The sequence below is a fragment of the Anomaloglossus baeobatrachus genome, chromosome 12 (assembly GCF_048569485.1).
Source record: "Anomaloglossus baeobatrachus isolate aAnoBae1 chromosome 12, aAnoBae1.hap1, whole genome shotgun sequence".
Classification (NCBI taxonomy): Eukaryota; Metazoa; Chordata; class Amphibia; order Anura; family Aromobatidae; genus Anomaloglossus; species Anomaloglossus baeobatrachus.
This window is the reverse complement of record NC_134364.1, coordinates 38,454,318-38,480,229: the sequence shown is the minus strand read 5'-3', so window position 1 is coordinate 38,480,229 and position 25,912 is coordinate 38,454,318. Positions and strand designations below refer to the sequence as shown.

The following is a 25,912-nucleotide window of genomic DNA, read 5'->3' as shown; positions in this document are numbered from 1 at the left end:
CTGCAAAGATGCAGAAAGAATTGCCATGCTGCAGACTATTTTCTGCACCAAAGAAGAAAAACAAAAAGCCAGCACTAAATGTGCACTTCAGCACTAAAATCTATCCCCCTATCTATTGATCTATCTATCTATCCTTCTATGTATCTATCAATCCTTCTATCTATTATTTATCTATCTATCTATCTATCTATCTGTCTATCTATCTTTCCTTCTATTATTCTCTCATCTATCTATCTATCTATCTATCTATCTATCTATCTATCTATCTATCCATCCCTCTATCTATCCCTCTATCTATCCCTCTATCTATCCCTCTATCTATCCTTCTATCTATCCCCTATCTATCTATCTATCTATCTATCTATCTATGTATCTATCTATTACCTATGTCATCTATCTAGCTTTCCTTTAGTTACCACCCATGTGTTTTTTTTAGAGCAAAAACGAAGTAAATGCATAATCCATTTTTATACCTGCGTTTTTGACTGACTCCATTGAAGTCAATGGGTGAAAAAATGCTGCAAAGATGCAGAAAGAATTGCCATGCTGCAGACTATTTTCTGCACCAAATCTGCAAGGAGAAAATAAATAACGTGTAAATGAGACTTCAGGATTCTCATTGATTTTGCTGGGATCAGCGCTGCAGACAATAACAGACACTGGGAGCAGCAGAGGAGACAGATGAACCCAGGGAGGGTGAGTAAAGCACAGGCTGTTTTTTTTTTTGTTGTTTTTTTTTTTTTAATGCTAAGCTGCAACTGTGGGTTAACTGAAAAGGGACAATCCCTCTGATTACCCTGTGCTATAAACATAGTAAAAAAAAATGTGAGGAACTAGAAGCCCCCGTACCACGATGTGGACGGAAAGAAGGGGTGAGGCTAGTTTCACACTTGCGTTGGACGGGATCCGTAGCATTGCGTTGTGTGACGCATGCAACGGATGCGTTGCATATAGTGGCGCAACGGATGCAAAGACGGATGCGTTAACGGAATCCGTCAAATGACGCATTCTAACGGAATCCGCCACCATAGGTGTCCATTATAAAAACAACGGACGCCAAACGGATTCCTGCAGGTTGCGTTTTTTTGACACTCTGCCAAGCGCAGAAAAACGTTACATGCTGCGTTCCATCCGCCCGACGCAGCGTCAAAATAACGACGCTGCGTCGTCCAGCACATGCAACGCAGATACTTGCGTTACAGTGCGTCGTCTATATAAGTCTATGGAGAATAGCGCAGTGCGTTAATGGACTGCGCTATTCTCCATAGTAACGGAATGCGTTGAACGCAAGTGTGAAAGTAGCCTTAAGGAAACGTCCATGTGGCACTTATCCGCTGTGGGAAATATTCAGCAGCAAATCATGCAGATTTGTGGGCGGTTTTGGGGTCAGAAACGTCACTTTCACCCTCATGAAGCAAAAAGGAAACCAAACTAATGGACAAAAATTAATAATATCTGTTACTAATGTAATTTTTCCCCCATGTCACTTTCTGACAATTTTGGCGTACATTTTTAATGTTGTTCTTCACTTTCCTCTCATAAACTAGAAGCATCTCCCTGACAGAACGATTTTGTATTTTGAAATGTATAACCAATAAAGTTTTGTCTAAAAAAAAAAAAAAAAAAAAAAGCGCTGAGGGTCAGCAGGTTTGAAGACAGAGGAGGCGTGAACAATAGGTTGTAGAGGAGGTTGTCTATTATCCAATCAGAATGGGAAGCGGAGTTGATGGACGGCGGCGGCCGCCAATCGGATGACTGAGCGCCTCGTAGTGTGAGCGCTTCCTTCCCTGGTGAGGGGGTGCCGGCGGATGGGTGCGGGCAGCAGATAGCGGGCGCTGGGGAGAGGAGAGATGCTGCGGGTCAGCCTCTTGGTGCCCGGTGTGTCCGTAAAGTGAAGTGCTGCGCTCGGCTGTGGACGGGAGGTGGATTTGGTTGGCATCCTTTCTTTACGGCAAGTTGTGGTGTCTTCTTTAGGCCGTGTGAGTCCTGCGGTGTGGGGCGCCCATGCTGCTCCGGTTGCTGTACACCTTCCTCCCACTCTGGGGCTGCTCCCTACTGCAGCATTTGCCTTTTGCATGGGACTGCACGTCTGTCTGCTGCAGGAAATGAAAAGTGCTGATTGGTAAGAAACTTTTCCCCAGGAGGAGCAGCCTGTGTTGCAGCTTGGGTGGGCACGGTGCCAGTCGTACATGTGCCAGTCTATGACCTGCAGTGCATGGGCACCAGGCGCCATACACCCGGCTTCACCTATGGATCGCTTCAATGGAGCCCCTCAGATCTCTGCTCTCCCTGCCTGGCACGAGTAAAGCCGCCCTCCCCGCCACCAGAGGAACGTCCAATGCCTTCCCAGTACCGCTGGTCACCGACTATGAAGAGGACCAGGAAGATCGCGAGGGCACCCCCACTAGAGCGGAGTATCTGGAGGAGTACGATGGGGGCGGCAGCAGTGCCGGAGGCCAGGCGCCCGACTCCCTCTCTAACCCCCTGTATTGGACTGCCGTGTTTGACTACGAGGCCTCTGCGGAGGATGAGTTGACCCTTCGTCTTGGGGACTTGGTCCAAGTGCTCTCCAAGGACTCGCGGGTGTCCGGCGATGAGGGGTGGTGGACTGGAAAGATCCAGGATCGGGTGGGCATCTTCCCAAGCAACTATGTGACCAGGACACAGAGCTTCTCCAGTAAGCTACAAGGCAAGCGAGCGGAGGAGCTGCCCTGCTGCCCGGCGTCTGCCCTACAACGTAAGGATATTGGGTTGTCTTACGGTGAATGTGGCGTTAGGCCAAGTCGCATACGGTCAGTAGGGATGTCCTGTGTCTGTGTATCAAACGCCTCACCAACGTCAAGGTTTTAAGCACGGGGACATTTTGCTGGCGTCCGTTGGTTTGAAGTGATGTGCCCATTTTAAGTGATGGCACATCTCTTTATGATCAGTGGCGTCTGATGGCTGGTACCTCCACTGATCCCGAAAATGTACTGGAAGCAGCGCTGCATTGCCTCCATTATTTCACCCTGCAGAGCGGTGCCTCTGTGCGCCCCCCATCATGCTTGACACTTCTCCCACCGCCGCCATGCTGGCTACTGACCCACGGAGCCGCTGTGCAGGGTGACCTTTAAAGGGAATGATAATGGCGCAAGCACACATTAGTTTTTCATCGTCTACGCACAAACTCCAATGCCTGGCCAAGGGTCTCCTGACTGCCTGTGCCTGTGAGGATGTCAGGTTTTGTCTGCAGGCCCGCAGCCCAGTCCGTGTTCATGGACCAAGTACAGACTGTCAAAAACTGATGAGTAAATGTGCTGCGTCCCATTCATTTTCAACATTTTGGTAGTTGCCCCGGTTTTCTGGACACTCACCGATCATAAAGTGATGGCTTATCATGATATGCCCTCACTTTATAAGAGAAACGCCTCCGTGGCTAGTAAATCCGGACTAGTAGAACAAAGTAATTCTTGGCTATTCTGCAGTTATAGCGACTAGTGATGAGTGGGCACTACCATGCTCGGGTGCTCAGTACTCGTAACTAGTGATGAGCGGGCACTACCATGCTTGGGTGCTCAGTACTCGTAACTAGTGATGAGCGGGCACTACCATGCTTGGGTGCTTTGTACTCGTAACTAGTGATGAGCGGGCACTACCGTGCTCGTTACTCGTAACCTAGTGATGAGCGGGCACTACGGTACTCGAAACTAGTGATGAGCGGGCACTACCGTGCTCGGGTGCTCTGTACTCGGAACTAGTGATGAGCGGGCACTGCCGTGCTCGGGTGCTCTGTACTCGTAACTAGTGATGAGCGGGCACTACCGTGCTCGGGTGCTCTGTACTCGGAAATAGTGATGAGCGGGCACTACCGTGCTCGGGTGCTCTGTACTCGGAAATAGTGATGAGCGGGCACTACCGTGCTCGGGTGCTCTGTACTCGGAACTAGTGATGAGCGGGCACTACCGTGCTCGGGTGCTCTGTACTGGTAACCAGTGATGAGCGGGCACTACCATGCTCTGGTGCGCATAGACGCTTGTGATGCTGGGAGTTGTGGTAATAAAACCAGTGTTTGGGATGGGAATCGGTTCTGTGATACGGACACTAGATGTGGCCACGTTACAGTCGTCTGTCTAGATTGCGGCGTAAATTTACTTAAGTTTTTCACTGGCCGGGATACAGGCGCATACATAGCTTTATTGATGAAACATGTAAATATTCCATTTGTAAACTGCACCCAAATCACAAAACAGTCCAATTTAGGCTATGTGCGCACTAGGCGTTTTTTTCACGCTGCGTTTTTATCTAAAAAACGCACCCGCGGCTAAAAAAACGCGGCAAAAACGCATGCGTTTTTGCCGCGATTTGGTGCGTTTTTTGCTGCGTTTTTAATCAGTGCACAATGCCATTAAAGATTGTTGATGAAAAAAAAAAAAAAAAAGGTCTGTCATTTCCTTCTTCAAAATGTTCATTGTATGCAGGAGAGCAGACAGCAGCTGCAGAACTACAAGTCTCAGCATCCTCCATTCACTAGTGTATGCAGGAGAGCAGACAGCAGCTGCAGAACTACAAGTCTCAGCATCCTCCATTCACTAGTGTATGCAGGAGAGCAGACAGCAGCTGCAGAACTACAAGTCTCAGCATCCTCCATTCACTAGTGTATGCAGGAGAGCAGACAGCAGCTGCAGAACTACAAGTCTCAGCATCCTCCATTCACTAGTGTATGCAGGAGAGCAGACAGCAGCTGCAGAACTACAAGTCTCAGCATCCTCCATTCACTAGTGTATGCAGGAGAGCAGACAGCAGCTGCAGAACTACAAGTCTCAGCATCCTCCATTCACTAGTGTATGCAGGAGAGCAGACAGAAGCTGCAGAACTACAAGGCTCAGCATCCTCCTTCCAGGACTGTATGCAGTTTTTTGCCCAAAAAGAAAAAAAAAATGACATGGGCTTCGCCATATTTTTGTATGCTAGCCGGGTACAGCAGGCAGGTACGGGCTGCCCCCAACCCCCAGCTGCCTATTTGTACCCGGCTGGGAGCCAAAAATATAGAGAAGCCCTTTTTTTTTAATTATTTCATGAAATAATTAAAAAAAAAAAAATGACGTGGGCTTCGCCTAATTTTTGAGTCCAGCCGGGTACAACTAGGCAGCTGGGGATTGGAATCCACAGTGCAGGGTGCCCATGCTTTCTGGGCACCCCCACTGCGAATTGCAGTCCGCAGCCACCCCAGAAAATGGCGCTTTCATAGAAGCGCCATCTTCTGGCGCTGTATCCAACTCTTCCAGCTGCCCTGAAGCCGGGTGGCTAGCCAGGTAATAATGGAGTTAGGGCTAGCTGTATATTATCAGCTAGCCCTAAGCCCGAAATTCATGGTGTCACGCCAATATTAGACATGGCCACCATGAATTTCTAGTAATGATAAAAAAAAAACACAACACAGAGAAAAATATTTTTATTAGAAATAAAACACAACACAATTAGTGACTCCATCTTTATTGAAATAAACCCCCCTCCGCAGTAATCCTGGGTCAGGGTCCCGCGCCGTCCAATCAGGATCCAATATCATCTGATCGGTTTGCTGGAAGGCAAAGCGATCAGATGATGTGTCAGGATCAAGTGCCTGAATCACATCATACATCAGCTGATTGTATAAAAGCCGATTATACAATCAGCTGATGCATCAGTAGAAAAAAAAAAAAAAAATAATACTCACTTATGTGCTGTGGTGATTACCGGCAGCTCCTGGAGCGATCGATTGGACAGGAGTCTGATCCTATACGATCGCTGCAAGAGCTGCCGGTAATCAGCTGATGAAGTCCCCTGACGGCAGGATCAGCTGATAGCCGGCCGGGCGCCCGCGTCACCGCGATCAGCTGATGCGTCAGGTGACTGCATCAGGTGATCAGCGCCAGGTCCTGCAAGCAAGGTCCTGCCCCGGGGAGACTGCACACAGCCAGAGCGGCGGGACCGGGAGGAGCTGGGAGCGGGCATGGCACCGGGACCCTGCGGACAGGTGAGTATATGACATTTTTTTTTTTTTCTACTGTTCACTTTGGTTTTCGCCGCTGCCTCCACCTCCCACCCAGACATGGCGCCGCACGGAGCTGACATGCACAGGACGGGAGGTGGAAGCAGCGGTGACGGTACCGGGAGGATTCACGCTTCTGTGTTTACCAACAGAAGGAATCCTCTTCCTGTACACGTCACTGTAGTACCCACCCCTTGCGTTTATAGCTGCGTTTTTAGTCATAGAAACGCGGCTATATGCGTTATTCATTGCGTTTTTAACATCTCATTGAATTCAATGAGTGAAAAACGCAGTGGAAAACGCAGAAATAATTGACATGCTGCGTTTTTGTGGTCACCACAAAAACGCAGCTAAAAAAAAACGCTGTGTGAGGACAGCACTTCTGAAAACCCATTGACATTGCTGGGGAAGCAATGTCACTGCGTTTTCAGCACAAAAACGCGGTAAAAAACGCCGCTAAAAACGCGGCAAAAACGCCTAGTGCGCACATAGCCTTATGTGACACTGTTGGGGCATTTGGAGGTCGTCGTGTGATCCTGAGCCGCGATCTCCAGGGCCGGTATCGCACATTCTGGGCACAGATTGTGATGTCCGTATCTTGATGCAAACTCCAACCTCCGACCTCGCTCACAATAACAGATAACTCAGACGAGTGCGAGGTGAGGGGGAAAAAAAGAGATTGCACTCAGACGCACGTTACTCAGTGAGGCAGAGCAGATCCGCGATTGTTTTCTCAGATCTTTTCGGAGTGAAGAAAAAAAATTGCGGCATACTATTAGTGGACGCGTAAATCGGCCAAGCCTCACCTATTCAAGTCTATATACAAATAGCGCTTGTACACAGGAGCTTGCTCCTCCACCCGTCCACGCTGCAGATGGGCACATGGAGACATATGTTCACAGTTTGGCTTCTGAACTTCTTTAAGGGAACCTGTCACCAGATTTTTCATGTGTGAACTAAGACAAGCATCTTCAGCAGAGCCTGTGCTGCATCCCATAAAGGTGTATATTATCCCCTGACTCCCCCTGTATGTCCCCTGAAAACTTTTATATTCTTCTGTGCTAATGGACATCCTTGCTGCAGCATCTGTCCCTCCTCTTTGCCGCTGGTTGCCGTCCTTTTCGTCTGATTGACATGAATGAGACCTCCTGTGTCATCCACACAGTCGGGGGGAAATCTGGTGTGTACGCATCGTCGGCTCGCGCATGCGCACTTATGTTTTATTCCCTGTTTGCAGTCTTGCAGCACAAAGTGCGCATGATGGCAATATGTCTGCACAGGCGCCAGATTTCTCTTGGCTATTTTTATGACGCAAGAGGCATCAATTAGAGGAAAAGGACCACAACCAGCAGCGAAGAGGAGGGATAGACCGTCCAGATTTACATACAGTACAGGAGACTATTAAAAGTTGTTTTTTTTTTTTTTTTTGAGGGGGGGTCTCGGGGGATAATACAGTGCTGGCCAAAAGTATTGGCACCCCTGCAATTCTGTCAGATAATAATCACAAATTCTTTGGTATTATCTTCATTTATTTTGCTTGCAATGAAAAAACACAAAAGAGAATGAAACAAAAATCAAATCATTGATTATTTCACACAAAACTCCAAAAATGGGCCAGACAAAAATATTGGCACCCTTAGCCTATTACTTGGTTGCACAACCTTTAGCCAAAATAACTGCGAACAACCGCTTCCGGTAACCATCAATGAGTTCCTTACAATGCTCTGCTGGAATTTTAGACCATTCTTCTTTGGCAAACTGCTCCATGTCCCTGAGATTTGAAGGGGGCCTTCTCCAAACTGCCGTTTTGAGATCTCTCCACAGGTGTTCTATGGGATTCAGGTCTGGACTCATTGCTGGCCACTTAAGTAGTCTCCAGTGCTTTCTATCAAACCTTTTTCTAGTGCTTTTTGAAGTGTGTTTTGGGTCATTGTCCTGCTGGAAGACCCATGACCTCTGAGGAAGACCCAGCTTTCTCACACTGGGCCCTACATTATGCTGCAAAATTTGTTGGTAGTCTTCAGACTTCATAATGCCATGCACACGGTCAAGCAGTCCAGAGGCAGCAAAGCAACCCCAAAACATAAGGGAACCTCCGCCTTGTTTGACTGTAGGGACCGTGTTCTTTTCTTTGAATGCCTAGCCCCCCCCCCCAAAAAACCCTCTACTTTTGTCTCATCTGACCACAGAACATTCTACCAAAACGTTTTAGGCTTTCTCAGGTAAGTTTTGGCAAACTCCAGCCTGGCTTTTTTATGTCTCGGGGTAAGAAGTGGGGTCTTCATGGGTATCCTACCATACAGCCCCTTTTGATTCAGACGCTGACAGATAGTACGGGTTGACACTGTTGTACCCTCGGACTGCAGGGCAGCTTGAACTTGTTTGGATGTTCGTCGAGGTTCTTTATCCACCATCCGCACAATCTTGCGTTGAAATCTCTCGTCAATTTTTCTTTTCCTTCCACATCTAGGGAGGTTAGCCACAGTGCCATGGGCTTTAGGCTATGTGCGCACTAGGCGGTTTTTTCACGCTGCGTTTTTATGTGCGTTTTTGTCTAAAAAACGCACCCGCGGCTAAAAAAACGCGGCAAAAACGCATGCGTTTTTGCCGCGATTTGGTGCGTTTTTTGCTGCGTTTTTGCTCACTGCGTTTTTAATCAGTGCACAATGCCATTAAAGATTGTTGATGAAAAAAAAAAAAAAAAAAGGTCTGATGTCATTTCCTTCTTCAAAATGTTCATTGTATGCAGGAGAGCAGACAGCTGCAGAACTAGTGTATGCAGGAGAGCAGACAGCAGCTGCAGAACTACAAGTCTCAGCATCCTCCATTCACTAGTGTATGCAGGAGAGCAGACAGCAGCTGCAGAACTACAAGTCTCAGCATCCTCCATTCACTAGTGTATGCAGGAGAGCAGACAGCAGCTGCAGAACTACAAGGCTCAGCATCCTCCATTCACTAGTGTATGCAGGAGAGCAGACAGCATCTGCAGAACTACAAGTCTCAGCATCCTCCATTCACTAGTGTATGCAGGAGAGCAGACAGCATCTGCAGAACTACAAGTCTCAGCATCCTCCATTCACTAGTGTATGCAGGAGAGCAGACAGCAGCTGCAGAACTACAAGTCTCAGCATCCTCCATCCAGGACTGTATGCAGTTTTTTGCCCAAAAAGAAAAAAAAAATGACGTGGGCTTCGCCATATTTTTGTATGCTAGCCGGGTACAGCAGGCAGGTACGGGCTGCCCCCAACCCCCAGCTGCCTATTTGTACCCGGCTGGGAACCAAAAATATAGAGAAGCCCTTTTTTTTTAATTATTTCATGAAATAATTAAAAAAAAAAATGACGTGGGCTTCGCCTAATTTTTGAGTCCAGCCGGGTACAACTAGGCAGCTGGGGATTGGAATCCACAGTGCAGGGTGCCCATGCTTTCTGGGCACCCCCACTGCGAATTGCAGTCCGCAGCCACCCCAGAAAATGGCGCTTTCATAGAAGCGCCATCTTCTGGCGCTGTATCCAACTCTTCTAGCTGCCCTGAAGCCGGGTGGCGAGCTAGGTAATAATGGAGTTAGGGCTAGCTTGTATAGCTGGCCCTAAGCCCGAAATTCATGGTGTCACGCCAATATTAGACATGGCCACCATGAATTTCTAGTAATGATAAAAAAAAAACACAACACAGAGAAAAATATTTTTATTAGAAATAAAACACAACACAATTAGTGACTCCATCTTTATTGAAATAAACCCCCCTCCGCAGTAATCCTGGGTCAGGGTCCCGCGCCGTCCAATCCGGATCCAATATCATCTGATCGGTTTGCTGGAAGGCAGAGCGATCAGATGATGTGTCAGGATCAAGTGCCTGAATCCCATCACACATCAGCTGATTGTATAAAAGCCGATTATACAATCAGCTGATGCATCAGTAGAAAAAAAAAAAAATAATACTCACTTATGTGCTGTGGTGATTACCGGCAGCTCCTGGAGCGATCGATTGGACAGGAGTCTGATCCTATACGATCGCTGCCGGTAATCAGCTGATGAAGTCCCCTGACGGCAGGATCAGCTGATAGCCGGCCGGGCGCGAAAAAGCCGGCGACACCGCGATCAGCTGATGCGTCAGGTGACTGCATCAGGTGATCAGCGCCAGGTCCTGCAAGCAAGGTCCTGCCGGCCGGGGAGACTGCACACAGCCAGAGCGGCGGGACCGGGAGGAGCTGGGAGCGGGCATGGCACCGGGACCCTGGGGACAGGTGAGTATATGACATTTTTTTTTTTCTACTGTTCACTTTGGTTTTCGCCGCTGCCTCCACCTCCCGCCCAGACATGGCGCCGCACGGAGCTGACATGCACAGGACGGGAGGTGGAGGCAGCGGTGACGGTACCGGGAGGATTCATGCTTCTGTGTTTACCAACAGAAGGAATCCTCTTCCTGTACACGTCACTGTAGTACCCACCCCTTGCGTTTATAGCTGCGTTTTTAGTCATAGAAACGCGGCTATATGCGTTATTCATTGCGTTTTTAACATCTCATTGAATTCAATGAGTGAAAAACGCAGTGGAAAACGCAGAAATAATTGACATGCTGCGTTTTTGTGGTCACCACAAAAACGCAGCTAAAAAAAAACGCTGTGTGAGGACAGCACTTCTGAAAACCCATTGACATTGCTGGGGAAGCAATGTCACTGCGTTTTCAGCACAAAAACGCGGTAAAAAACGCCGCTAAAAACGCGGCAAAAACGCCTAGTGCGCACATAGCCTTACACTTCCTGATGACACTGCGCACCGTAGACACAGGAACTGTCAGGTCTTTGGAGATGGACTTGTAGCCCTAAGATTGCTCATGCTTCCTCACAATTTGGATTCTCAGGTCCTCAGTTCTTTGGTCTTCTTTCTTTTCTCCATGCTCAATGTGGTGCACACAAGGACACAGGACAGAGGTTGAGTCAACTTCAATCCATGTCAACTGGCTGCAAGTGTGATTTAGTTATTGCCAACACCTGTTAGGTGCCACAGGTAAGTTACAGGGGCTGTTAATTACACAAATTAGAGAAGCATCACTGGATTTTTCAAACAGTGCCAATACTTTTGTCCACCCCCTTTTTATGTTTGGTGTGGAATTATATCCAATTTCGCTTTATGACAATTTTTTTTTTTTCTTTCATTGAAGACAAATTAAATGAAGATAATAATACCAAAGAATTTGTGATTGCAATCATTTTCAGGAAGAATCTGTGTGTTCTCTGACAGAATTGCAGGGGTGCCAATACTTTTGGCCAGCACTGTATACACCTTTTATGAAGCACAGCTGCTGAAGGTGCTAGGCTTGGATCATACCGAGGCGCAGAGAACGCTCAGTATGCACATTCAGGTGCATTTGCTGTGCACGGAGCTCTTGGCCATGCCAGACGGGGGCACCGAAGACCCCTTATTTGCATTCTAAATATTTTTTGCCTGCTAAGTAAATAATTAAAATCCACACTACAGGTGTGATTTTATTTTTATTTATTTTTTTTGGCCAGGTCAGGACATCTATAACCAGACGTCTCCTTTGCCCCCTTCCCTGTCCCCAAGGGCTACAATCCGTCACTTATTAAAGGGAATGTCCAGAATTGAAACTCTGCGGTCACGATTCCCTGGTATTACCAGTCCGAGCGGTCGTCATGTGACTGTATTTAGGCATCATGTGCCCACTAGACTTATTCAGTTTCTTGCCATAAATGTGAATTGAGAGGAGCCGGTTGAGTCTAAATAAACAGCAGATTTCATAAGTATTCCTGTGACCGCCCGCTCTCACTGGTCAGTCTACGCACTGTCATGATTCAGCAGTCTTGCATCCTGTAAACTTTGGTCCCAATCCTGGACAGCTGTAGTAACAGAATATTGAAAATCCGGGTCAAGGAAGTCAAAAACTGCAGTTAAATTATTCAGAAAACCCCCTATTCAATAAATCTGCATAAATGAAAGGGAAGTCGGAGGTTCTTGTAGTTTGTGATTGTCCATCACGATAATTCTTCTGCTTTGTGTGATGTATAGAGTTTCTACAGAATATTCAGCAGCAGAGGTACCTGATCTGCAGCTCTCAAAAGAATGAGTATGCTAGAAGTCCACAGCGTGTTTATAGTATGGGGTGGAGACACGGCTACGTATGGATCTTACAGCCTCATCCTCTTCTCTGCTACCATAATCTGCTGCAGGTTTTACCTGTAACCATTCTGCTGGTGTTTCCGTGCTGAAATGTGTCAGCCTGCTGGGGTTTCATCCAGGGCTGTGAAGTCGGTAAACCAAACCTTCGACTCCGACTGCTCAATTTCTTTTGCACCGACTCCGACTCCTCCATATATTGCTTATAGTTAGGTGAAAAATTTATTGTAATACATGAACATGTGTATGTGAACATCAGACATTTAATAATTTTTATGATACAATAATCAAGATATTTGGATAGAACATAAAATATATTTATTGGATACAACTTTACAACACTGTAATAAATTGTAAATATGTAATACACTATGTAATATACAGTAGATTACATATATATCTTGTGTGTGTGTGTGTAAATGTATATATATAATATATTTGTATTGTATTACATATTTACAATTTATTTTGTGTTCTGAAGTTGTATTCCAATAAATATATTTTATGTTCTATCCAAATATCTTGATTTATTGTATCATAAAAATAATTAAATGTCTGATGTTCACATTGTGCTACAATACATTTTTCACTTAAATATCAGCATTATACTAGATGTTATTATTTAGTAAAATATTCTGCATTGCAAAACTGTCCCCAATTTATTATATATTTTAGGAGCCGGAGTCGGCGCATTTTATTCCGATTCCACCAAAATGAGTTCCGACTCCACAGCCCTGGTTTCATCCATACATATGACTGGGGTCAATTTAGCACATGATTGCCAACTTTGGACATTTCTGCAACAAATCCTCCACGTGTGAATACATCCTTTTAATTTCCCTTGACCTATATAGCGCCAACATATTCCACAGCACTGTACAAAGATCATCAACCCAATTTTTGTCAGCTAGCATCCTTTGCAACATTACTGCTAATTATGAGAACCACTTGGCCAAAATCCCTAGTTTTGCAGGGTTCTGCAGCATAGCCTGATACAAGTGAATGGAGGGTGTCGTAGTTACTTCAAGAGAGGATGGGAATTATAATAAATATATATATTATATATATATATATATATTTACATTTTTTTTTTTTTTTTGTGTAGTAGCCAGCCGCCTAATTGATTGCACCTTTCCCACTCGTCCTATCTGCATGCTTAACTTTTGCATTATTAAAAATGTCTAAATCGAGTGTTAGGGCTCGTGCGCACGTTGCGTCCTGACCAGTGCAGAAATAAATGCATCCCCTGGCAGACTTGACGCGGCATTTTGACAATAAGAATGCATCCAAAACGCATGTATTTTTAATGCATTTTACATGCGTTTTGGATGCATTTTTGTCAGTGCAGTCCCCCAGCTCTGCTACATGCCGCCTGACAGCAGACAGACAGAGTCGGGCGATGAGAATGAACTCGGATGAACTTCACCCGACTTGATTGTCGTCCCGCGGCTCTTTCCTCTGTGTGCTGTCATGAACTTAGATGAACCTCCGAGGTCAGTGCCAGGACACAGGAGTCCGCAGCAGTAACGTCAGAGCTTCACCAGATTTCACTGATATTGCGCGTCTCTCTCTCTTTGTGACGCAGCCTGATTTGCGGTCACACGTGAAGGGCTCACCTGTGACCGCAAATGCCCCTCAGTGACTGAAGTGAGCAGCACGAACAGCGGTGCCGTCACTCAGGTGACCCGCGGCCACAGCTGCAGTCCTCCACCTGAGGGAGGTGGCCGCGAGTAACCTGAGTGACGGCTCACTTCAGTTGTTGCGTGGAGCTGACAGAGAGCGATCGTGGTCTGTGGCTGCTCGCTGTCAGCTTCATGTAGCAGAGCTAAAAGCGTTGTGGGATCTCATGTGGATTACATCGGACCTGGAGGGGTATTTTGGGGATTAATAAAGTGGTGAAAGAGGTTTTTTTTTTTGTCTTATTGCAAATAAAGAATTTTTTGGATGTGTGTGTTTATTTTCTTTAACTTACAGGTTAATCATGGAAGGTATCTCCGGGAGACACGTGCCATGATTAACCTAGGACTTAGTGGCAGCTATGGGCTGCTGCCATTAACTCCTTATTACCCCGATTGCCACCGCACCAGGGCAATTCGGGATGAGTCGGGTAGAGTGCCGGGACTGAATGGATGCCGCAATTTCGGGCGGCTGCTTGCTGATATTGTTAGGTTGGGGGGCTCCCCATAACGTGTAGCTCCCCATCCTGAGAATACCAGCCTTCAGCCGTGTGGCTTTACCCTGGCTGGTATCCAAATTGGGAGGGACCGCATGTTTTTTTTTTTTAATTATATATTTTTTTTTATTGCATGATCTAGACATGCCCACCGGCAGCTGTGATTGGTTGCAGTGAGACAGCTGGCACTCAGCGTGGGGGCATGTCTGCCTGCAACCAATCATATGTCTCGGTGGGCGGGGGAAGCAGGGAATACGAGATGGAATAATGAGTGACCGGCATTTTTAAAAGGAGAGAAGCTGCCACAGTGTGATCGCCGCGCCGGTGATCATGGATCGGTGAGTATTAGAGAGGGGGTGGGAGGGAGAGACCGTAAGACCTGCGTTTGCTATGTCAAAAAAACATGCGTATCGCAACAAAAATGCAGTGCAAACGCACTGCTTAGCATTTTGGTAGCGTTTTCTACAACTCATTGATTTCAATGGGTGTAGAACGCTGCCAAAACGGACAAAAGAATTGACATGCTGCTTTTTTAAACGCAGAGATTTTGTCAAATTTTTGACAAAACGCTGCGTTTAAAAAAGCATCGTGCGCACGGATTTTGCATGACTTTAGTGGGGAACCACAACGCATAAATTTTGACAATGTGACGCTGCAGCTTAAAACGCTGCAGAAACGCAAAGAAAAAAAACGCAATGTGCGCACGAGCCCTTAAAGCTGCTGCGGTGTATGACTAGTGTCTCCAGTCCTTCTGACACCATTAAGTTTATCCATGCAAATAAGAAGCACAATAATCCTTCCTGTATATAGCAAGAAATTAGTGTGAACACAACAAGACGCAGCTGAGTAAGAACTATAAAGTTAATCACTCTCTGGGCAATCTCACATCTGCGTATAAAAATCTGTCTGTGGTCCAGAAAAGTCGGACGAGTGTCATGCAAGTGTGTGGTGGTAGTTTTCGTTTTTTTTCGTTTTTTTTTTTTATTATTACTTCTCAGCAGCCATTATTCTACAATCATTTTGGACCATTGACAATGTTCTACGCTACAGAATGGCAATGCATCTGTAAAAATCAGATGCCACTAGGATGGTCCGTCCATCCTGATTTCATCTGGTTTTGACACTTTTATTTTTTTTTTTTTGTTGGCTTTCTTGCTTGCGATTTTAGTGTTCAGTAAAAGCGCTCGCTCACATGCAGCTCTGGCAAAAATTAAGAGACCACTGCAAAATATCCAATTTTTCTAAATTTTATCTTATATAGGTATATTTTTGAGTAAAATGTACCGTAAATTGTTCTTTTATTCTATAAATTACTGACATCTCGAAATTTCCATGCAAAAAAAGTTTTTTTTATTTATTTTCTGAAAATGAGAAATGGTCAAAATAACAAAATGCAAAGAAAATAAGTTCATAATCATTTAGAAGCAACAATAGTAATGTTTTAACTCGGGAAGAGTTCAGAGATCAATATTTTGTGCAATAACTAGGATTTTTAATCCCAGCTTTCATGCGTCTTGGCATGTTTTCCACCAGTCTTTCACATTGCTTTTGGGTGACCTTATGCCACTCCTGGTGCAAAAATTTAAGCAGCTTCTCTTTGATGGCCTATGACTATCCATCTTCCTCTTGATTACACTCTAGAGGTTTTCAACGGTGTTCAGGTCTGGAGATTGGGCTAGCCATGACAGTGACCTACAAACGGAATGGTAAATGGCAGCTAGGGTGAAGTGCCTGGTAAGAACAGTTCGTAACAGGCTCATAGAGGCAGGGGTCAAGTCATTTAAAGCTAGAAACAAGCCTTTCCATCAATGAGAAGCAAGGGAGAGCCAGGCTGAAGTTTGCCAAAGACTATAAGGATTGGACCATAGAGAACTGGAGTAAGGTAATTTGTAATCTTCTCTGATGAGTCTAATTTTCAGCTTTGTCAACACCTTGTCGTCTAATTGTTAGACAGAGATTTGGAGAGGTGTACAAGTCAGTGTCTTGCATCCACTGTGAAATTTGGTGGAGGATCGGTGATGAACTGGGGATGCTTCAGCAAGGCTGGAATTGGGCAGATTAATCTTTGTAAAGGACGTATGACTCAAGCCGCATACAAGGTTATCCTATAAAAATAGTTGCTTCCTTCTCAGGCAATGTTCCCCAACTCTGAGGACTGTTTTTTTTCCAGCAGGACAATGCACCATGCCACACAGCGAGGTCAATCAAAGTGTGGATGAAGGACCACCACATCAAAACCCTGTCATGGCCAGCCCAATCTCCAGACCTGAACCCCATTGAAAATCTCTGGAATGTAATCAAGAGGAAGATGGATAGTCACAAGCCATCAAATAAAGAAGAACTGCTTACATTTTTGCACCAGGAGTGGCATAAGGTCACCCAAAATTTAGTGTGAAAGACTGGTGGAAAGCAGCCAAGACGCATGACAGCTGGGATTAAAATTCATGGTTATTCCACAAAATATTGATTTCTGAATCTTCCTGAGTTAAAACATTATTAGTATTGTTGTTTCTAAATGATTATGAATTTTTCTTTGCATTTTTCGAGGTCTGAAAGTAATGCATTGTTTTGTTATTTTGACCATTTCTCATATTCAGAAAATAAATATAACATGTATTGCTTGGAAATTCGGAGACGTCAGTAGTTTATAAAATAAAAGAACAATTTACATTTTACTCAAATTATACCTATAAAGAGAAAAATCAGAAAAACTGAAAATTTTGCAGTGGTCCCTTAATTTTTGCCAGAGCTGCATGTGAGCGAGCGCTATTACTGAACGTTAAAATCGCAAGCAAGAAAGCCAGTGAAAAAAGTGTCATAAAACCAGGTGAAGAAAACAAAGCAAATCATCCAGTATGTACAATGAGCAGTTCATCCCTTGGCAGTAAAGCTTTCACTTTAGTACTGGATGGAGCAGGGCAGGGAATTTTTTAGATTTCCCCCCCCGCCCCCCCCCCCCTCCCCCAAATCTGATCAAAATCGCAGTGTATATTAGAGGTTGTGTTTGTTTTGATTATCGGCTAATCACTAAATCTAAAATGAACCATATCTTTCTATATGATTGTATCTGTGTTTGTTGACTGTGTCTGTTGGGCCCAGTTTCAAGGGGAAAACGAACCAACGTGACTACACGTCGGAAAATTAATCCAGTTCGAAGTCCAAAACCAGAATTGTAATGTTCCCAAAGTCAGATTTAATGAAAGGAACGTTTGCATCTCCTAAAGTAATGCGAGATACAGTCATGGCCGAAAGTGTTGTCACCCTAGAAATTATTACAGAAAATTAAAGCATTTTTTTTCCCCAGAAAATTATTGCAATTATACGTTTGTTACACACAAAGGAAATAAACGTGTATATTGGAACAATGCAAAAAGAAAACGGTGAAATTCGACACAGTCCAGAAAAAATTGTTGTCACTTTTCCTAAACTGTGGGTAAACCATTTTATTTCAAGCATGTGATCATTCAAACTCACTTGTGGCAAGTTACAGATGTGGGCAATATGAAAATCACACCTAAGACCAGATAAAAAAAAAAGGCTAACAATGCAAAGATTGAGTCAACTTACTTGTATGTGTGGCACACTAAGCATGGAGAACAGAAAGGGGAGAAGAGAACTGTCTGAGGACTATAGAAATAAAATTGAGGGAAAATAGCAACAATCTCACGGTTAGGCTGGTGTCACACTTGCGAGAATCTCGCGGTGCATCACCCGGCACGGACTCACACTCTCCTCACAGGAGCAGGTCGGTTACATGCATCTCTATGCAGCTGAGACGCTCCTGGCCAGAGTGTGTGAGTCTGAGCGATGCACTGCGAGACTCGCGCAAGTGTGACACCGACCTTACAAGTCCATCTCCAGGGATCTTGATGCTTGTCCATGGTGCAAAAGAATCGTGAAATTTACAACACTTGGCGCTGTAGCTAATCTTCCTGTAGCTAATCTTCCTGGACGTGGAGAAAAATTGATGACCGTTTGCAAGACAGGATAGTCCAGATGGTGGATAAATAGCCTCAATCCGTCCTGCAAGCTCAGGGGGCATCAGTGTCAGTGCAAACTACCTGTCCACAAGGGGATGAAACGCTATGGAGAAGACCCAGGAGGACCCCACTGCTGACACAGACATAAAGCTAGATTGCAGTTTGCCAAAATATATGCGAGTAAGCCAAAATCCTTTTGGGAAAGCGTCTTGTAGACAAGTGAGACCAAGATGGAGCTTTTTGATAAGGCACATCATTCTACTCTTTACCGAAAACAGAATGAGGCCCACAAAGAAAAAAAACACTACCTTCAGTCACATATGGTGGCGGTCAGAGATGTTTTGCGGTCTCTGGCACTGGGTGTGTTGACTGCATGCAACACATCATGAAATCTGAAGAGCACCATAGGATTTTGGGTTGCAATGTAGAGCCTAGTGTTAGAAAACTGGGTTTGTGTCCTGGAGGTTCTGGCCCATTTTTGGGGTGTTATATGAAATTATGTCCAAAATTTATTCCCCCCCCCCCCCAATACTCACAAAGGAAATAAACATGTATATAATAAAACGTGTGTAATTGCAATAATTATCAGGGAGAAATACTTAATTTTCTGGATCAGTTTAAAGGCTGCCAACACTTTCAGACACCTATATAACCTTCGCTTTTCTTTAAGTTTGGCTATGATTTCTGGGAGCCCTGGATATAGCCCTGCAGCCCCTCCAAGGGTTTGACTCAAGTTTATAGATGAGTAAAATTACAAAGTGGTTGGACCACGGGGGAACACTATTCTCCTTAAGGAGACTTTGCAAGCCAGTCTGGCTGTCAGACTGGCTTGCAAAGTCTCCTTAAGGAGAACAGTCTTCCCCCGTGGTCCCCACAAAGCTTCTCATGAGCCAGATCAGACACCCCATACTTTGCACTGACGAGGGGCAAGCACCCCGAAACACCGTGTCTACAAATTGGGATTCTGATCTGGCTGGGTGGTGCTGCGCTACAGTTTGTCTCCATTCCTGGAGAGACAATTTCAAAGTGGTTGGAAAAAGTAGTAACGTTGCAATTTACTTTGTATTAAAAATTCCCTCATCTTAAGAAAAAACAAAAACTGTGTTTTACAACCAGCCTGCATCACTCTGAAGATGGACGGATGCTGCCTACGCAGGCCGTATGGGGGCGCACTCAGCTCGGAGCAGCGTGATGATCATGCCGCTGGTCTGAACTGTCAATCTTCAAGACTGTACCGCCTCCAGCAAAGAAGGGGGCTGGGAGCGGTGCGCACCCGAAGAGTCCCATGAGACAAATCCATTTCACCCAATTGTATTACTACGTAAAACTGTAGCACTAATGCATTTGGTCTTGATTTTTTTTCCACCGTGAATATATTGAATATTTTTTATTTATTTATTTTTTTTTTCTTGCAGGGAATGTCTCCCTTGTGAAATCTCCCACCATGTACACAGACATCCATCGAACTGAGATACATATTCTGCTATTGAATAGAGGCAGCCAAATATATATATATATTATATATTATATTATATATAATATATATATAATACACAGTATATATACACTATTTTATTATATATATATACTGTGTATGTGTGTATATATCCTTCCTTAAAGGCTGCTGTCAGTAAATACTCCTGACGTTTACTTTTTCATGAAAGTTTTACTGCCACATGCATATTCTATATTGCATGAAGACCCCTAGGTTTGAGTAGTTGGTGGTGGTCTGGGATCACCTATCGTCTTTGCATGGTTTCTGCAGTTAGATGAGAGCATGTCGCTGTAGGAGAGTCGCCCCTTGTTGCAGCTGAGATGTGCAGCATCAGCAGTGTAATATAAGTGTAATATAAGGCCTCCCTGGGCCGGATATTCAGATCATGTTCCTATATAATTGCTCAACAGCCTTTTAATAAATGCACAGTAAGCCCCAGCAATGCTCCTGTGTGTTTCAATGGAATGTTTTTCAGGATTTTAGAGGCGATTTAATCTGAGATGGTGACACATAATGAATACACGCCCTGTGTTGATTTTTTTTTTTTTTTTTCTCTCGCTTCGGCCTCCTATTGTAAATGTGTTCCACACCTTGTGGATCGAAGAGGAGGAAACCTGCTCCCTGTTCATGGTATAGGGATCCGGCTTTGTTGAGCGTTTACATTGTTTCCTGTTCATTCTGAGCCTGTAACCTTGCTATGGTGCAGACTGTGCCGGGAGCCCCCCCCCCCTTGGCTGGGGTGCACAGCCCCCTCCCCCGGGGTGCGCTCAGGATCTCTCATCAAGATCCTACAAGAGGTCTTAACTCCACACACAGAACATGTGTCAAACAAACAGACACCCTCTGCCTATGGTGTCTTTTAAAATGGTATGTGGAAAGCCAGATTCCCCCCCCCCCTCCCCCCAAGGCCCAGAGCCACCATACATACCCTCTGTCATGTTAGGCCTAAGACACACGGCATGAAAATCGGTGCGAGAGGAGTGTGATAAAAAAAACGCATACCACTCGGACCAATATTAGCCTGAGCAATTATTTTCTCAACCCTAATCGGACCGAGAAAACAGTCGCGGCATGCTGCTGGTGCAATGCGATCATTGCTTCTCTCGCACCCATTCAAGTCTATGGGGCGGGAGAAAAATCGCACTGCACTCGCAAACACCGGTGGTCGCGAGTGCAGGGCGAGAATGGCAATAGCCAGCAACGGAGGAGAGAGGGAGATAAATCCCTCTCCTCCCTGCCGGCCAGCCCCCACCCCCGCAGCTGAGGTCCGCTCGCATGACCGGACCTCAGTCGCAGGGACACTTGCATGACACTCGGCTCTGCTGTACTGCCAGCGCGAGCCGAGTGTCATGCGAGGGGATCTCAGTAATCCCCGTGTGGCCCCAGCCTTACAGTTGGTCTATTCTTAGGGTTGGTGATAAATCTCAGACCAGTGGGCATCTGACACCGGGCACCCTCACTGATTTGTTGTCATTTGCTCCAGCAGCACTGTGAATAGGAGCTGTTCTGCAGTCCCCAGCAGGGGCCGCTACACATTGAATGGAGACATTTATATGGGTAAGGAACAATTGGTCCCAAAGCCTGGCCACACAAATTCTGGATTGTGTTTTGAGTTAGGAGAGCGCTCCATTTGTCAGTATGTGATATGTCTGGAGGGGGCTGGTTGCCTATTTCAATAACTAAGCCAACCCCCTTCTTAGATGCATATATTGAGGAGACTAGCTTACCTATCGTAATTGTCTAGACCCCACAGCAAAACGTTCCTGTGTCGGATACAAGCCGGAAGTGAAGATCAGGTCGTGTTTCTTTGTACAAATATCAGTTCTATAATAATTCAGTAACAAAATATATATAGTAATCCAGGGAATTCACGTGGCATAAAATATCCAAAAAAGCAGACCGCATATCGGGGGTATTTTCCATAGATTTTATTCCATCAAAAACTTGAGCAACGTTTGCACGCTTGAAAAAGCACATTTGTAGGGCGAAGCGTTGCATAAGTGTTTGATGGAATAAAATCTATGGAAAATACCCCCGAGATGCTGTCCATAATTTTAACTCTTTTTGAATCTGTCATCAGGTTTCTGATATGTAATCTGAGGCCTGTGTAACGTAGGGGCTGATTACAGGGATGTTTCACGTTCTTGCCTTTGTGGTGGTGTTTTCATAATCTATAAAATACTGATTTTCTCACTGCAGGGCTAGGCTTCTTGTGTTTCCTATGCAACTGCTCTGTATAATTACACCCCCACCACTGGCAGCTTTCTGTGTACACTGCATAAGCAGAAAGCTGCCAATCAGGGATGTGGACAAGGTTATACACAGCTCAGCATTTAGAGACTGTATCAAAATGGCAGCAAGTGACACATCACTTGAATCAGGGTCTCAGCCCCTACATATTGCTGCTCTCAGATTACATATTAAAAACCTGGAGATAGAAATTGACATGTTGCAAATGTGAAACATGCACTGCAGTTCAGTTTACGCACGGTGGGTATGAGATTTTTATAAATCCCATCTATGTTCCTAGAACTGTTGGATGCAGCGTCAAAAAACTCATCCTTGTGATACAGGTGACCTTGAGATAAGCCGTGTATGTAGAACATACTGGGGCGCTGTGAGCCATTTTAGCTTTGTATAACCTTGTGCTGGGGCTGCCTGGCAGATTTTAGCCTGGGGGGCAATTATAAAGCAGTGTCCCTCAAGTTTCCGCAGCCAACCTTTGGTCTGTTTCTCTGGCCGCTACATTAAAGCAGCAGTGGTAACAGGCTTTATGAACAGACTGGTACATATACTATGTAAGCGCGGTGGAACAGAACCGCGCTTACATAGATACTGCAACAGAATCAATATGACTACATAGATATGGGAACTGCAAGGAGTTTACTACAGAGATATGGGAGCAGAACCGAGCTTACTACAGAGATACGGGAGCAGAACCGAGCTTACTGCAGAGATACGGGAGCAGAATTGAGCTTACTGCAGAGATATGGGAGCAGAACCGAGCTTACTGCAGAGATACGGGAGCAGAATTGAGCTTACTGCAGAGATACAGGAGCAGAACCGAGCTTACTACAGAGATACGGGAGCAGAACCGAGCTTGCTGCAGAGGTAAGGGAGCAGAACCGAGCTTACTGCAGAGATACGGGAGCAGAACCGAGCTTACTGCAGAGATACGGGAGCAGAACCGAGCTTACTGCAGAGATACGGGAGCAGAACCGAGCTTACTGCAGAGATACGGGAGCAGAACCGAGCTTACTGCAGAGATACGGGAGCAGAATTGAGCTTACTGCAGAGATACAGGAGCAGAACCGAGCTTACTACAGAGATACAGGAGCAGAATTGAGCTTACTGCAGAGATACAGGAGCAGAACCGAGCTTACTGCAGAGATACGGGAGCAGAACCGAGCTTACTGCAGAGATACGAGAGCAGAACCGAGCTTACTACAGAGATACGGGAGCAGAACCGAGCTTACTGCAGAGATACGGGAGCAGAATTGAGCTTACTGCAGAGATATGGGAGCAGAACCGAGCTTACTGCAGAGATACGGGAGCAGAATTGAGCTTACTGCAGAGATACAGGAGCAGAACCGAGCTTACTACAGAGATACGGGAGCAGAACCGAGCTTGCTGCAGAGGTAAGGGAGCAGAACCGAGCTTACTGCAGAGATACGGGAGCAGAACCGAGCTTACTGCAGAGATACGGGAGCAGAACCGAGCTTACTGCAGAGATACGGGAGCAGAACCGAGCTTACTGCAGAGATACGGGAGCAGAACCGAGCTTACTGCAGAGATACGGGAGCAGAATTGAGCTTACTGCAGAGATACAGGAGCAGAACCGAGCTTACTACAGAGATACAGGAGCAGAATTGAGCTTACTGCAGAGATACAGGAGCAGAACCGAGCTTACTGCAGAGATACGGGAGCAGAACCGAGCTTACTGCAGAGATACGGGAGCAGAATTGAGCTTACTGCAGAGATATGGGAGCAGAACCGAGCTTACTGCAGAGATACGGGAGCAGAATTGAGCTTACTGCAGAGATACAGGAGCAGAACCGAGCTTACTACAGAGATACGGGAGCAGAACCGAGCTTGCTGCAGAGGAAAGGGAGCAGAACCGAGCTTACTGCAGAGATACGGGAGCAGAACCGAGCTTACTGCAGAGATACGGGAACAGAACCGAGCTTACTGCAGAGATACGGGAGCAGAACCGAGCTTACTGCAGAGATACGGGAGCAGAATTGAGCTTACTGCAGAGATACAGGAGCAGAACCGAGCTTACTACAGAGATACAGGAGCAGAACCGAGCTTGCTGCAGAGGTAAGGGAGCAGAACCGAGCTTGCTGCAGAGGTAAGGGAGCAGAACCGAGCTTACTGCAGAGATACGGGAGCAGAACCGAGCTTACTGCAGAGATACGGGAGCAGAACCGAGCTTACTGCAGAGATACGGGAGCAGAACCGAGCTTGCTGCAGAGGTAAGGGAGCAGAACCGAGCTTGCTGCAGAGGTAAGGGAGCAGAACCGAGCTTGCTGCAGAGATACGGGAGCAGAATCGAGCTTGCTGTACCCATACAGGAACAAAATTGTACTTAGTCTACTACATAGAAACAGCAACAGAACCAAGCCTCTTACATAGCTAGGAGAACAGAACAAGCTTACTGCATAAACATAGTACCAGACCTAAGCTTACTGCTTAACTATGGTACCATAACTGAGCTTACTGTATTGATATAGAAGCAAAACCACTCTTACTACATAGATATAGTACCATATCCCAGCTAACTACATATACAACAATTAAAAAGCTTCTATATTTTCAATGTTAAACTTCTACGGAACACGGCTGGCACATGGACTATACACTGATGCGATCTCCCGCAAAAGAAACTAGTGTGGCGCCCCTGCGGCTCCAGTCGCCACAGGGTACTGCACCTCATTTAAGGTGCAGTATTCATCTCGGGTAAGGAGGGGGTTAATCACCGGTGTTCCACATACTTTACATACAGCTTAGGAGCTTTCTCACTGGGGAGCTAGACTAGGGTAGGCAGGGGGTTGGCCAGCACGAAGCTTGGGACTTTCCCGGTCACTAGGACAACCACCTGGGGGACGGGTTCCACTTGGGGTAGAAGAGGAGTATCACACACAGCTGGAAGTCAAGTCGGGACTTAAGTTCTTGCGACACAACACCACTTATTCTCCTTTTTCTTTTCATGGGGCCTGAGGCTTGGAGCAAGATGCTCGGCCCGGGTTCCCCCCCTCCTGAAGGGACACCCCTTGGATAGGGCACTTTCTAAACACCGGTGGCTTCCTCCAACTTATCCGAGGTTGACGGGGCCCAGCACGGCGGTGCCTCCTGGTCAATTCAAAGACTTTTAGTAAAGACACCTGGAACCGCAGCAGCCGACTCAGACTCTTGTTACCGGCGCTTCGGTGCCAACGGCCACTGCCACTACTCCCCTCAGTATCCTCCTCAGGTCCCACTCCACCTCCACCTGTGGGGAGCGAAACCATCTTAGCTGCTATTACCATCCGCCCCGTAGGACAGCGACAGCAGCGGCGGCTAATCCCTGGTGCTCAGTCAGGGTTTGGGCCGCTGTGGTCTCTCTCTTCTGTCTTCTCTGTGGAGACACTTGTGGCTACACAGCAATAAATTGACATGGCAGAACACAGGAAGCCGCACTACAGGTCAGTTTTCGCTGTGGGTTGTACATGCACAGTGGGTAAAGGATTTCTAGAAATCCCATCCACTGCGCATGTACAATTCAGCAAAAACACTCTGAATCCAAAACACTGTCAACACTGATCATGGGCACACAGCCTTACATGCAGGCATCTTGCACAAACATACACAACCCCAGAAACACTGATTGTAAACATACAGTACAGAGATATGTACACATATACAGACATGTACACCAACACGGCATAGATGGGCACACACAGTATACAGACACCTATACACAGACACTTACACGTAGCGTACAGCCGTATACACATACCAACACAGTGTACTGCCGTACACACATACACACAGCGTACAGCCGTATACACATAGATATACACAGACACATGTAGCGTACAGCCATATACACACCTACACAGCGTACAGCCGTATACCTAA

The 25,912-nt window shown here is 45.9% G+C and overlaps 1 protein-coding gene across 1 annotated transcript in view; it reads left to right on the top strand.

The window, feature by feature from the left end:
- Positions 1-1,783: 1,783 nt before the first annotated feature.
- Positions 1,784-25,912, top strand: part of MAP3K9 (mitogen-activated protein kinase kinase kinase 9) — a 102,459-nt gene continuing 78,330 nt past the window's right edge. The window contains exon 1 of the mRNA XM_075331068.1: positions 1,784-2,737. Coding sequence (XP_075187183.1) covers positions 2,263-2,737 — 475 coding nt within the window. The 5' untranslated portion in view covers positions 1,784-2,262. The remainder of the gene's footprint in view (positions 2,738-25,912) is intronic.